This window comes from Muntiacus reevesi, chromosome 12, assembly GCF_963930625.1.
Source record: "Muntiacus reevesi chromosome 12, mMunRee1.1, whole genome shotgun sequence".
NCBI classification, from domain to species: Eukaryota; Metazoa; Chordata; class Mammalia; order Artiodactyla; family Cervidae; genus Muntiacus; species Muntiacus reevesi.
In genome coordinates, this window is record NC_089260.1 from 76,501,954 (window position 1) to 76,515,681 (window position 13,728).

The 13,728-nt window shown below is 65.3% G+C and overlaps 1 protein-coding gene across 4 annotated transcripts; it reads left to right on the plus strand.

The window, feature by feature from the left end:
* Nucleotides 1-538: 538 nt before the first annotated feature.
* On the plus strand, nucleotides 539-9,565 carry RHPN1 (rhophilin Rho GTPase binding protein 1). Of its 4 annotated transcripts, none has more exons than XM_065903588.1 (15): nucleotides 539-722; nucleotides 3,470-3,585; nucleotides 4,606-4,734; nucleotides 5,036-5,111; nucleotides 5,650-5,727; nucleotides 6,004-6,128; nucleotides 6,220-6,386; nucleotides 6,592-6,785; nucleotides 7,145-7,304; nucleotides 7,377-7,481; nucleotides 7,708-7,902; nucleotides 8,193-8,269; nucleotides 8,481-8,627; nucleotides 8,711-8,872; nucleotides 9,206-9,565. In XM_065903588.1, exons 1-15 carry the CDS (start codon nucleotides 642-644, stop codon nucleotides 9,374-9,376), a joined length of 1,983 nt encoding a protein of 660 aa, XP_065759660.1. In that variant the 5' UTR covers nucleotides 539-641; the 3' UTR covers nucleotides 9,377-9,565. The 4 variants fall into 4 exon arrangements, with proteins under 4 accessions (XP_065759660.1, XP_065759662.1, XP_065759661.1 ...); XM_065903590.1 differs by having other exon boundaries at nucleotides 7,380-7,481; XM_065903589.1 differs by having other exon boundaries at nucleotides 7,148-7,304.
* Nucleotides 9,566-13,728: the final 4,163 nt, after the last annotated feature.

Sequence of the window (13,728 nt, forward strand, 5' to 3'; positions counted from 1 at the left end):
GAGGCAGGCCGGTCCCGGGAGGTAAGTCAGTTCTAGATGTAGGTGGTGAAAGTAAGATGACTCTGGAAGTAAGTTGCCTAGGGGAGGTTCTGGAGTGTGGGCTCCAGAAGCGGGTTCCCGAGGAAGGTTCTGGAAGCGGATTCTGGCCACGAGGCCAGAGCCTGGGTCCCCAAGCGGAGACAGCAAAGCGGACCTTAAGAGCTGCACGGGCGCTCATGCCAGGAAAACCGTTAACAAGCCATCGCGGGTAACGGAATAGCCCCTCGGAGGCCCCGCCGCCCGGCAGGGGGAACCCGGACTGCCCCTGGGCCCTGCGCTGCGCCTTGTTTTTCCCTTTTCCGCCGGCCGGCGGTTGCCAGGGGCGACCACACTCCCCCTGGGCTCCGCGGGCGCGAGTGGGCAGGGCCCGGCTTCGGGAACCACCTCCCTCACGCTCTGGTTGGCCGGCGCTGCTGTCCGTCGGAGTCGCCGCGGCCGCCGATTGAGCAGCGGGAAGTTTCGCACGCTCGGAGGCCTGCGCCCCGCCCCTCCTGCCGGCCGGGCAGCCACCCCCAGGAGAGGGCAGTGCGGGGTCCCGCGCACCCGGGGTCCCTGCGCCTGCGACGGCCTCCAGGCGGGCGCCGCCCGAAGAGCGAGCGGCGATGGTTCCCGAGGACAGATCGGACGGCCCGAGAGCCGGCGAGGAAAGGGCCCGGCTGCAAGCGGCCGGCACCGTCCGCAAGGTGGGAGCGCCTGGCGGGCGGGGGGCGCCGGAAGGTGGGTTCCCAGACCCGGCCGCACCTGTTGCCCGCTGCCGCCGGCGAGCGCTGGGCTGCGGGCTCCGCACTGGTTTCTCCCGTCCGAGCGCGCCGCTGGACTCCCGGGGCGAAAGGTCGCTTATCGCACGCCCCTCAGAGGCAAGGTGAGCTTGACGCTGGGGAACTGGGAACCCGTGCGGAGCCAGAGCCCGGCCGCTGGGCTCCTATCTAGTGAGTTTGGGGGACCCCTCCTGCGTCGACCGGAACAGGTCGGAGTGCAAGTCCAGCTCGTGGTTTTCTCCAACACTCCAGGACCCCGTTCTCTGGCAAGTGCTGGGCTCTAGTCAGTGACAGCCCGTGGCCCTCATGTCTGTTCCTGGCATCTGTCTTCCTCCTTCCCTAGCTGTTCCCTCTCTCCTAAGGCTGTTCAGCTGTGCCCTGGCCACCCAGCTCTGTGCTTGATGGAACTTTTAGCAACAGGTGCCTGATGCCCGCCGGGTATAGGAAATGGCTGGAGGATTTCCCAGCAGGGTGGTTTGTACCTCCTCACTTCCCCGCACCTCTGCCCCCTCCTGAAATCCCTGATCCCGCGGGGGCTGTGGACTGTGGACCGTTTCCAGGAGGACTGAGGAAGCGGTAGAAGGGAGGAGGGTGGAGACATTTGAGTCTGTGTCTGAGGAGGAGGTGCACTCTGGCTGCCTCACCTTGCAGCCTGGGAGCCTGGTTGTTCCCTGGGAGTCACTGAGAGGCTTCCCAGTGTTTATGTCAGGTCTTGGGCATCCACATACACAAGAGTTTTCAGTCCGGTACCACCAAGCATTGCTGCACCTACACCAGGGAGGGTGTGAGGCCTGGCCCCGCCAACCATCTTGCAGTCTGTTACCAGACCTGTGCTGGCCTAGTTGCCTGCACATTTAGCCAGTTCTGGCCACTGCCCCTGCCATTTCCTCCTGGGCTTCTGCGGAATCCATTAGACCGGTGCTGCCAGGGCTGCAGCAGGGAGGGTGTGGGAGAGGCTCGCTGCTCTTCTCCATCAGGTGGGGGTTCTTCCACACATGCGTGAGCTGGCAGACCCCTTCACCACCCGGTGTGGAAATGGGGGTGAGCGTGGCTCTCGCCCATCCAGCACTGCAAGTTGGGCTGCAGTCACACTTCCTACCAAGTCATGCAGTCAACCTGCATCCTGAAGGGTGCGTTGGGGTCACGAGGCCATGAGGGGTGCTGACTGCAGGCCTCAGAGGGGACTATGGTCTCCTGACTTCAAGCACATCTCTCCGGGAGCACTTGACATCGGACACCCAGTGAGCTGTGTTGACAGGACAGCCCTGCAGGGCTGGCAGCCTCTCCCCAGTACATGGAGCGCCCCTCCCCCGGCAGACAGTCATGCTGCTCACTCAGAACCTTAGGCTGGAGCTGTGCAGCTGGACCATCAGAGGGAGAGGAGTAAAGCTTCAGCTGTGGCCTGCCCCCTGCTCCGGATTCTCAGGCCTCCTGGAAGGGAGACTGCCTGTGTCCTCTTCTCATTCCCTTCTGCACCAAGTGGGTATGGGAGGTACCATGGGGAAGAGGTGAAGACCAGTGGGAAGACAGACACTCAACCAGCAGAGCGGAGAGAGGAGAGCTGTATTTTGTCTTCTTCCTGCCTGGTGCCACCTTGACACCAGCCCCCTTTCTGTCTACAAATGAGGACCTGCCCAGAGTCCCCCAGCAGGCAGTCATCCAAGGTGGTTGCTGTCTCTCTCCCATTGTTCAATGGGGACAAGTCCCCTCTCCCCAGTTACCTCAGGACCACTTGGCAGTCCCAGAAGAATGCTTCCTCCTGCAGGAAGTCTTCCCTGATTGATCTCTCCTGAGAATACTGGAATGTGGAGGAAACATTGAACTGTAATCCAAGGTGGCCATGTGCCATGAGTCTTGTCTGTGCAAGAGAGTAAGGCCTTCTTTAGGGTGCCTCCTGCTGTGGGGCTGGGATAAGCTAGAGCCCCCAGGAGGCGGGGACTGCTCTGTGTGTGACAGCGGGGACATACATCCTCAGATTTGTCACAGCGGCCACTGCAGAGAGGCTGCGTTAGCCCTGCACGTCTATGCTTTCAGGGTGGGGTACTAGGAGGCAGTATGTCCTCTTCCCTGTTCTGTTCCAGGGCCAGGAGACCACCTGAGCCTGAGGACATGGTCCAAGGAAGAACATTCTGAGAAGTCCTTCCCAACTCTCGGGCTGGTGACTGACCAGGCCAGGAGGTCCCTAAATGGCCGCAACTGCACCAGTCTCACTGGGGCCCTGAGAGCTCCTCCCCTCACAGAGGAAACCTCTCACCCTCTGAACCTGCCGCAGGGCTCCCTGCCTGGGGCCCGGGATGCAGGCAGGATGGCGGGATTGCCCGTGTGCAGAGCAGAACCCGCACTGAGGCACCTCCGATGGGGATGCCAGAAGGCCTGGCCCGCTGCTTATGAGCGGATTGACCCTTGGGGCCTGTGGTTTGGGCATTTGCCACAAGTAAGCAGCCAACTGGGACGGAGCCTGGCCACAGCGCGTGTGGCCCGGGGGAGACCCAGCACCCTGCAGGCAGGGTGCTTTCCATCAGTGCCCTGGCAGGAGCTGGCTGGGCATCCCCTCCATCTAGACGTGTGCGGTCTGGCGTTTGTGTGGGCGGGACAGGTCGTGGGGGTTACAGAAGGAATTCAGAAGTGCAGAAGGATGCGCCTGGCCCTGGTGACCTGTGGCCTCTCCACAGGGCTGTGACCTCCCAGCAGATTCACCGCATGGCCACCTGCAGAGCCGCAGGGCCCAGATCCACCAGCAGATCGACAGGGAACTGAGAATGCGGACGGGCGCTGAGAACCTGTACAGGTGGGCGCTGGCTGCCCGGGACACCCGCCCCCGGATGGACCCCCAGAAAAGCAGGGCTGTGTTCCCGGAGGCCCCCTTGAGGCAGGCTCACTCCGGGGCAGGCAATGACCCGGCGGGTGCCTGGTCTTTTGGTCCATGTGTAAGTCCATGACCAGGCCTCCTGTTCAGGCTCCCGAGAGGCAGGGCTGGACTTCGCACCAGGGTCTGGGGCAGCCATGCTTCCCAGCTGGGACGCTCACAGATGACTCAGGCCCCCACCTTGGTGGCCCTCACTGGCAGGGTCAGCTCAGGGCCAGCCGGGTTCCGTGCTGAGCTGAAGAGGATGTCCCCACCGGGATGAGCATAGCAGCTGCACTCCTTAGGCTGAGCCGTGGCAAGTGACAGGTGTCCCAAGATTGAGGACCTGAGAATGAGTCCTTGAGACAGGAATGAGTCCGCCTCGGAGCGTGTGTGCTCAGACCTTCACGCCCACCTGTTCTCCAGGTGCTGATCTGAGGCCCGGGAAGGGGGCCCCGCCTGCCCGAGCCCCCACCAGTGGGCGCAAAGTCAGCTGCAGACCAGGGCTGTGCCAGGCCCTCCTTTTCCTTAGCAGCCCCACCTCCCTGTCCGCCCCGTGCCTTCCTGGGCACCCGCCGGTCCCTCTGGCAGGCACAGAGGGAGTCCGACCCCATCTTTCCAGGGAAGTTGCCTTCCAGTTTCCAGAGGACGGGCGTGAGCCATGTCCTGGGGGAGTGAGAGGTGGTAGGAGGACTTACGCCCTGGAAGTTCTGGGTCCGAGCACATGTACTCAGGCCAGAGTCATGACATACATGTACAGACAGGAAACTGCGTGACCCACAGGGAACCTCAGAGAGGAGGGGGTCATCTGGTGGGCCCTGGACCCCACCACTGCCTCCCAGGGTGGCTGGGGCCCCTTGGCACATCACTGTGGAATGGGCTCCAGAGCTTGGGCTGCGATGAAGCCCTGAGGCGTGGGTCCCTTGGCAGCGCTAGGGCTTCACCTCGGCCTCCCTCCTCTAGAGCTACCAGCAACGCCCACGTCAGGGAGACTGTGGCCCTGGAACTGAGCGACGTCAACTCCAGCCTGCAGCTGCTGAAGGAGGAGCTGGCAGGGCTTGACAGCAGTGGGGACACGGCCCAGCCCGAGAGGTGCGTTTGTGAGTGTGTGCAAGGACGTGGACTGGCCCCAGAGGCACGTGTGTGTGCAAGCATGAGCAAGGACACAGACTGGCCCCAGAGGCGCATGTGCGTGTGAGCATGAGGGAGAACACCACCACCACGCCTGTGTGTGCAGGGCCGGCACCCAGGCAATACCTGAGAGCCGTGGTGTGGTGTGCCAGAATCGGGGGAGGTGCGTCCCGTGCAGCAGGAGGAGTAGTGGGTGACTCTAGGGCCACTGAGGGCAGCGGAGTCCAGCCCTAGAGTTTGGACTCAATAATTCTGGTTCTAGCGAAGGCGTCACTACCCCCATGATCCCCCTGGGGCTGAAGGAGACCAAGCCCCTGGACTGGGCCCCACCCCTGAAGGTGAGTGCCAGCCTAGGCTCAGCTCTCGGGGGCTTCCTGGTCAGCGGTCTCACTGAGGTGAGGACTCAGAGGGAAGAAGGGTCTGACCTGGAGCCACCTAGCCTCCACAGCCTGAGGGGACTTTGATTGGGTGGGCTTTGCAAAAGAGCGCACCCTGGGATGGATGTCGGCAAAACTGGAGGTCCCAGGATGGCTGCAGGGTCCCCGACTCCTGCTCTGAGGGTTCCGCTGGCTGGAGGCTGCCCCTCCAGTCAAAGCCTGTGCTGAGAAAACCCTCAGGCTCTGGGAGGCCTTGTGGGCACTCCCAAGCCCCTGCAGCCAGGCCAGGGGGAAGGTGCCTCAGCCTCAGCCTTGGGTGTCTGCTGGCAGGTGGCACTTGGCCCGTGGGAGTTAATAAGGGTAAGGGGTTCCAATAGAGGTATCCCTGAGTCCCTGGGCCCCACATCTGTGGTGGGGGTCCCCTCGCTATGGGGCTTCAGCCATGTTGGGCTGGGAGGCTCCAGGGAAGTCCTGCACCCGCCCCCCACCACCACCTCAGGAGCTGATCTGCAGGCATTTTGGGGAGGACGGCGCTTCCTACGAGGCTGAGATCAGGGAGCTGGAGGACCTGCGGCAGGTGGGTTTTGGCCCCCCTAGCTCCCAGGTGAGAAGACTGCTGGGCTTTGGGAATGGCTGCTCTGTGCCCGTGCCCGCCCCAAGGACCTTGCCCAGCCTCCCGCCCCAGCGGCCTGCAGTCCCCTGGAGTGGCACGTGTGGTCCCCAGCAACCCCAGGGAGGGCAGATGTGACCATGTTCACCCCTAGACCCTGAGACGTCCCCTGTAGCTGTAACATCCCTTGTGTTCCCTGGGGTGGGCGGGGGCGGTAGGACTCAGCTGACTTCCATCTGGCAGGCCACTCGGACCCCCAGCCGGAGCAAGGCCGGCCTGGATCTGCTCACGGCCTACTACAACCAGCTCTGCTTCCTGGAGGCACGCTTTGTCACCCCTGCCCGCAGCCTCGGGCTGCTCTTCCACTGGTAGGGGCTGGGGTGGGCAGGAACCCCGGGGCCGCTCCTGAGACCTCCAGCTTCTTGAGGGAACTCTTCCCAGCCTGATGCAACCCTGCAGGTATGACTCGCTGACGGGGCTCCCAGCCCAGCAGCGGGCCCTGGCCTTCGAGAAGGGCAGCGTGCTGTTCAACATCGGCGCCCTGCACACCCAGATCGGGGCTCGCCAGAACCGCTCCTGCCCCGAGGGCATCAGCCGCGCCGTGGAGTCCTTTCAGAGGGCTGCTGGTGAGGCCTCCAGACCCTGGCGCCACAGGTGTGCCTGTGCAGTCCTTACTTCCAGGCTCGAGGGCCAGAGTCGGGGTCGGGGGACAGGCGTGGTGGCCCCCTAGCCCGAAGGACTCAGCACACACAGGCTCTCTGAGGGGGGCCAGGGGCTCGGGGCTCGGCCGGGCAGCCCAGCTGAGCCCCTCTGAGCCCCCTTCCCCCGCAGGGGCCTTCAGCCTCCTGAGGGAGAACTTCTCCCACGCGCCCAGCCCGGACATGAGCCCCGCCTCGCTGTCCATGCTGGAGCAGCTCATGAGCGCCCAGGCCCAGGAGTGTGTCTTCGAGGGCCTCCTGCTGCAGGCCCCCAGGGCCGCCCACGACTGCCTGGCCCAGCTGCGCCTGGCCCAGGAGGCAGCCCAGGTGAGGGCGGGGCGGGGGCGGCTGTCCCGGGGACGGGCCAGGCTTCGGCTCTTGGGTGCCCGCTGAGCTGAGGGGCGGGGCCAGGGCCGGGGCCGGGGCCAGGAGGGGCGACTGCAGAGTCTCTCGAAGCCAGCTGTCCTCGTGAGCTCCGGGGGGCTGCTCAGGGTCCCAGGGCCCTGAGTCCCCACGTCTGGGGCAATGCCAACCAGTGCAGGGACTGGGGGCCCCAAACCCTGAGCTCGGCTCGGCATGGGGCAGGGCCGCTGGAAGTTTGGTGGAGGCGGGGCCCCAGGGTGGGCAGAGGCCTGGGCCCAGGCCGCTGGGCTCGTGGCAGCGCCCTCTGTCCCCCTGTGCGCCAGCAGGTGGCGGCCGAGTACCGGCTGGTGCATCGGACCATGGCCCAGCCGCCCGTCCAGGACTACGTGCCCTTCCCCTGGACCACCCTGGTGCACGTGAAGGCCGAGCACTTCCGCGCCCTGGCCCACTACCACGCGGCCCTGGGCCTGTGTGACAGTGCCCGTGAGTGCCCCGCCCCGCGTGCCGTGCCGCCAGGGGCCCGTGCGGCGGCTCACCGCCCTCTCTGACCTCCAGCAGTGGCCGAGTCGGAGCTCCCCGTCCTCGAGCAGGTGTTCCTGGCCTCGGCTGATGCCCGGAGCCCGGCGCTGCCCCAGGAGCGCGAGGAGCGCAGCAAACTGGGTAAGGCCCTGGGCCCCTGCCGGCGTGAGCGCCCCCCTCCAGCCATCACTCCTCGTGGGACCCCAGCAGCATGGGCGGCCTCATGGGCAGGGCAGGCACCCGTGGGAGGCAACTCTTACCCGGCGAACCCAGGATAAACTCGGAAGCCCTGACCTGCCCTCCTCGGGCTGCATGTGGGGTGGGGGCCTGGAGGGGCCCAGCAGCGCGAGACAGCTCGGTCCCACAGGCAAGGCCCACCTGAGGCGGGCCCTCCTGGGGCAGGAGGCGGCACTGCAGCTGCACGCCGTGTGCCGGGCCCTGCGCCGGGAGGACCTGCTGCAGGCCGTGCTGGCCCGGGCGCTGCGGCGCTCTCTGGCCAAGTACTCAGAGCTCGACCTGGAGGACGACTTCCACGAGGCCACTGAGGCCCCTGACGTCCAGCGTAAGCAGCAGCCCTGGGGTGGGTGTGTCTTTGCCCCGGCGTGGGCGGCGGGCGGCAGGCAGAGCTCCGTGTGCCACATGGAGGGGCCCTCGCAGGAGGAGCTGGGCCGCGGTGGCAGCTCCCCGATGCTCGTTCCTGCCCCGCCCCCCCATGGACGTCAGACACCAGAACCACCAGGTTCCTCCTGCTGGTGGTGCCCGGGGGGCCGGAGTGCACGGCTGCACCTCAGGCCACCACCCTGGGACCCTGAGCCTTGGACTCAGCCCCACCTACCTTCACCATCCTTTCAGCTAAGACGCAGCAGAGGCCAGAAGGCAGGACACCCAGCTTCTCCCGGGTGAAGGTGGCTGATATCTTCCACAGGCTGGTGAGCACCCTCCCAGGCCTCCCCCTCCTCAGCTTTCTCCTGGTGCTCACGAAGGTCCTCCAGGGCCGCCCCTCTCCGCCCCTGCCCAGGCCCCCTGCAGACCCCACCGGTCTTTGTCACTGAATGGAGAGATGGCAGCAAGGGTGCTCCAGGGCGGGGGGCCCCTCCAAGTGCAGCAACCCAGCCCGGCCTCTGACCTCTGACCCCCCAGGGGCCCCTGTCCGTGTTCTCAGTCAAGAACCACTGGCGACTGGTGGGGCCTGTCCACCTGTCTCGAGGAGAGGGAGGCTTCGGCTTCACGCTGCGGGGAGACTCGCCCGTTCTCATTGCTGCCGTCGTTCCGGGGGGCCGGGCTGCGGTAAGCCCCCTCACCGGGGGGCGGGGAAGGTGGGACCACCCAGAAGTGGAGGGGTGCAGCGGGACTCTCCCGGTCTGCTGCAGGAGGCCGGCCTGAAGGAGGGTGACTACATCGTGTCGGTGAGCGGGCAGCCGTGCAGGTGGTGGAAGCACGCGGAGGTGGTGGCCCAGCTGCAGGGCGTGGGCGACGGGGGCGTGAGCCTGCAGGTGGCCACGCCGTTGCCCGCCGTCGAGCTGCCCATCTCGGTGAGCCCAGGGCCCTGGGAGGGTGTCCCTAACTCCTTGTCCCACCCCAGCCCTGGCCTTTGGCCAGGCCCCAAATACCCACGGATGCTACGAGGGTGCCGGGACAGTCCTCCATGAGGCCCAGTCCGCCCCTCAGCTGCTCCGGGCAGAGGCTGCCTCTGGAGCGCTGCCCCCCGAGCAGGGCAAACCTATGGGGGCCCCGCTCCATGACCATCCTTACATGGACCCCCACCCCCTGAGTCCCCACCACTTCGTCCCCTGGCATTCACCAGCTGGCCACAAGCAGGCCAGGCCAGGGGAGCTGACCCACGTCTGTTTCCATGCTGAATACAGGGGGACCGCCAGCCAGCCCTTGGGGGGCTTCTGAGGAGCCAGAAGGAGTGTGGCCAGGAGACACCAGTGCCCTCACGAGCCAGGCCGAGGCCCAGGCCCTTCATTGGCTGGAACCGCAAGGCGAACAGGGGCAAGACTGGAAGGACGCTGTCCCCAGCCCCACAGCCTTGAGCTGCTCGCCGCCCTTACCCTCAGGGTTGCCCAGGGTGGTGGTGAGGGGCCGGCTCCCCCCACACATGGGCCCCAGCGCAGGCTCCAGCTGGCTGGGAGCGAGGACCCCATGCAGGCCTTCCCGATCCAGGACCCAGAAACTTCAGCCAGTCTGCTGCCCCACCCAGTGCCCAGAGCTGCCCATTAAAGACGGTGTCTGATGAGATGTGTCTGAGCCCAGTGCCGGGCGCCAGGTGCAGCACCGGCACGAGAAGTGCCACAGTCACTCTGGGCACTGAGTCCCACATACCAGGAGCCTGTCTCTGACCTGCCCTGTCCTCCTGTGCCCCGACTGTCCACTTGAGGGCAGCTCCCCGGTGGAGGTGTCCATGGACTCCTCTCGGACTAGAAGGAGCTGTCACGGGAGAAGGGGGCAGGCTAGGGGATCTGTGGCAGCGGCCCCTGCAGCTCAGAGGCCCGCTGCCCCTGTGCTGGGCTCCTGAGGCCCCTGGCTGAGCTCTCCTGTCCCCTTCCTCCCAGCATGCCACCCCCTGTCCACACCCTCCCTCAGGACCGCGGCCCAAGCCCAGCTTCTCTTTGGCCTGCAGTGACCCCTGCCGGGCACCCCCCACTGGTCCACCTGGCGCCCCACAGGCTGGAGAAAGACCAGCTCCGCTCCTGCCCTGCCCCTCCCTCCACAGACAGCCCAGGTGTCCGCAGCACAGCCTCCCGTCTGAGTGGTGTCCCAGCAGAGGCCAACTACTGCATGCCTTCTGCTGTCCCTCGGTGCAAAGAGCGGGACTCCCTCACTGCTTCCCTACCTCCTGCCCCCTCTCCCGACCCCTGTGCATCCTGGGCCTCTGACCCGAGCCCGGCCCCCACGGCCCCTCCGGCCGAGCTCCGCCCCCGCCCTGCCTGGTCTCCACCCCCACCCCGTTTGGCCCCGCCCCGTCCCTCCAGGCTCCGCTTCCTCTGCCCCGGCCCTGCAGTCCAACCAGGGCGTCTGAGGCCGCTGCTCCGGCTCAAGGGGTATCTATGGGGCCGTGTCAGCCTCCTTGCTCCCAGGCCCAGCACAGAGGGGTACCCCCAGCCCACCCTTCCACCCTAGCTCCCTTGGACTTCTCCCCAGCCCCTTCGGCACCAAACTGGGCTCCTCGGACCGTGAGCCTTCAGGGACCACGCCGCCCCAGCCACGCATACTGGGAACAGCCCCAGAAACCAGGGCGGCCACTCTGCCCCAGGCCCCGCGGTGGTGTGGTTCAGGGCCTGGCCCCAAATGAAGGGGTGGGAGGTGGGAGGTGGGAGAGAACTGCTGTCTGCAGTTCTCGCCGGGTTAGGTTGGGGGGGGGGGGGGGGGCGGTGTCCCGTGGCCACCAGGGGGCAGCCACGGCCCGCTCACGAGGCTGCAGGAGGCGGGGTCTCTGGACCGTGCAGGGTTAGGGAGGGACGGGCAACAGACCCTGGAGAGAAGGAAGGCCCCCTGCAGACCAAGGTCTAGCCCCCTCTCAGCACATCAGGCCTGTCTCCTCCGTGGGGTCCCCAAGCAGGAGCAGCCCTTAGGGACCTGGACCCTGCTCTCTCCCACCTTCACCATTACTGGGACTGGGGAGCGAGTGGGAGGCATTGGCAGGGCTGTGTGAGGGTGGGTGAGTGGGTGTGATGAGGGTTTGCAGTGTTGGGAGTGGGAGGGCAGGGCTCCCCCCATCTGCCCGAGCCGGGGGACAGGACATCCAGGTGCGTCCCTCCTCGACCACCTGCCCCTCCCGGGAGAATGCCCCTCTCAGCAGAACCCGCCAAGGTCACCTCAGCTCATATTAATTTGATTAATAAAAATATGCGTCAAGGAAGCCATTACACGCTAATCAGGGACGACAGGACTGGCAGGTCCTGTCCAGAACTCAGCAGCATCCCTGCTTCCAGCAGCCGACCTGGACCCGGGAGGGAGCCACCTGCTTCTTGCCCAGGCTGGTGGGGAGGGCCTGTCCCAAGGCCCAAACCCTCCCAGCCTTCCCAGGCGGCCTGGCTCCGGGCCCTCGGGCAAGCCAGGGCCTTTGCTCCCCTGGGTCAGGGGTGGCTGGGTGTCACGCTCCCCAGGAAGCAAGGAAGTCTCTTTCCAGATGGAAAGTAGACGTTGAGTGAGAGGCACAAACGAGACGATGTCTCCAAGGAAGGTGGGGGCTCCGCCTGCACCCTCCCAACTCCATGTGTCCACCCTCACCTCAGCACCCCGGGGTGGCCCAGCCCACCTGGTCTCCCTGGCACCTCCCTGGTGTCCCCAGATGGCTGAACCAGCAGCTGGTGGAGTCCTGGGCTGGCTCCAGGAGGCCTCGGGGATGAGGTCATGGACACGACTCTGGGCCTGGCAAAACCCCCAATGGTCAGCTGTGGGCCGACCCCCACCCTGAGGGCAATACTGCACCCCCAGGGGGCCGGGACTCAGGACAAGAGGCCAGCCTGCCACCCAGGGGTGAGCATCGCCATGCGCCTACCTCTCGGACAGCAGCCCCAGCTCATGTCAATACCGGATTTTGCCCAGGAGAGAAGCCCGTGGCCCAGGGGCTTCTCCGAGTGCTGGGGGTTGTCCAAGCTGGGAGACAGACTGTTTGCTCCGAGAGCCCCAGGTCCTATACCCTGATGGGCTGGCTCGTGGGGTCCACACACGAGCGGGTGTGCGTGTGAGGAGGCGTGTGCCTGCCTGACCGTCCGCTCTGCTCTGTTGTATCTGGGTGCACTGTCTCTTCCCATCTGCCTGCCGCCACCAGCCTCACTCTGCGCTCAGCCTATGCTCTCTGCCTCCTCGATTCTGGGCTGGGATGCACTCAGCCTTCCTTAGACGTGGCCACATCTGAGGGCCCGGCGTTAGCCCCCCACTCTCTGGTCCAGCCACACCACGGTTGCCTCTGTGCCCCAGATGGGCTGTGGGCCATGGACGGGCACCACGCCTGCTCCTCCGTGCCAGCAGCAGCAGGACACTGCCCTATCCCCGTGCCCAGCGCAGAGAGGGCCCACGGAGGACATGGAGAGCCGGGGGCTGGAGGAGGGGCTGGGCAGGAGCACACAGATATCCCCAGCATGTGTTGTGCCCACGACCAGGCCCACTCCTCAGCCCGGCCCGGCAGGGACGTCTCACTTTCCAGGGCGGTCCTCCCCTGCGCAGGGAGGTCGAGGTGAGCGTGCGCTGTGATCATTTTGCTTAGCCAACAGAAAACTGCCGAGAGGGGAAAAGGCAAACTCCGTTTCGCTTGGGTCAGCAGTGAGCCAGTACAGATTAATGTGTGGAGAGGCAGGCGGACGGGAGCCCCAAGGCGGAGGCAGCAGCGAGGGAGCAGGGATCAGAAGGGGCGCCAGGCGGGGGACCACGTCAGAGCCGCTGGCTTGGGGCCCTTCCTGGCTTCCCTCTCCCCCACAGGTTCACTCTCCCCTGGGCTCCTCCCTCAGTTTCCACCTGCCTCTGATCCCCCTAGAGGTAGGGTTGACCCAGGAGCCTCCAAAACAGGGCCCGGAACAATGCCACACACCAGCCAGAACCCCCCTCACTGTGGCACCTGGGGGTTCACACCCTTCACCCCGCTGGACACCAGCCCCTGGGCTGAGTCCACAGGAGGAAGCACTCGGGGATCCAGGGCCAGTCTGAGAGGTGCTGAGTGTCACCCAAGCTCACAATCACAGTCACTGGTTGAGCTTAGCCCCCAAGGCCCTGCGGAGGAGGCTGGGGGTTACAGGTCTGCTGGTTGTGGAGGCCAGAAGGAAGGGCTGGAGCGCTGGGGCATTCCAACCCCAGGATGCCTGGGGCACATTGTGTTGCCGGCACCCCAAGTCGGAGCCTTTGCTGGAGAGGCTGAACTTGCTGCCCGGCTGCAAGGGGCTCATTGGTGGCCCCAGACATGCAGCCACCCAGAACTACGAATGGGCCCCAGTTTAAGAAAAGGACCTTTGCTGGTGTGATCACTTAACGGTCTTGGGATAAGACCATCCCGATTACCGAGATGGGGCCTAAATCCACCCATACATTTTGCAGTAAGAGACAGAAGGGGCGAGGTCATGTGAAGACGGGCCAGAGACTGGAGTGGTGAGGCCACTAGCCAAGGATGCCCGGAGACAGCAGAAGCTGGAAGGGACCACAAATGGTTCTCTCTGGTCTCTGAGTGAGCATGGCCCTGCTGCTTTGCCAACACTTCAGTCTCAGACTGTTGGCCTCCAGACCTGGGAGAGAACAAGTTTCTAGCGCTTTAAGCCTCCAAGTTGATGGAAATACAATAAGCCAACCTTCCTTAAGTCCCCGAGTTGCTGGACCTCAGTTTATCCTTCCGTAGCAGATGTGACCCGACAGGGCTCAGGCGCTGGTTTAGAGTAGTGGACTCAGCCCCGTCGTT

Coding starts and splice junctions, on each gene's coding strand:
- RHPN1 (XM_065903588.1), top strand. CDS start 642: ATGGTTCCCGAGGACAGATCGGACGGCCCGAGAGCCGGCGAGGAAAGG. Junction 7,482..7,707: donor CGAGGAGCGCAGCAAACTGG/GTAAGGCCCTGG, acceptor TCGGTCCCACAG/GCAAGGCCCACCTGAGGCGG. Junction 8,873..9,205: donor CCGTCGAGCTGCCCATCTCG/GTGAGCCCAGGG, acceptor TGCTGAATACAG/GGGGACCGCCAGCCAGCCCT.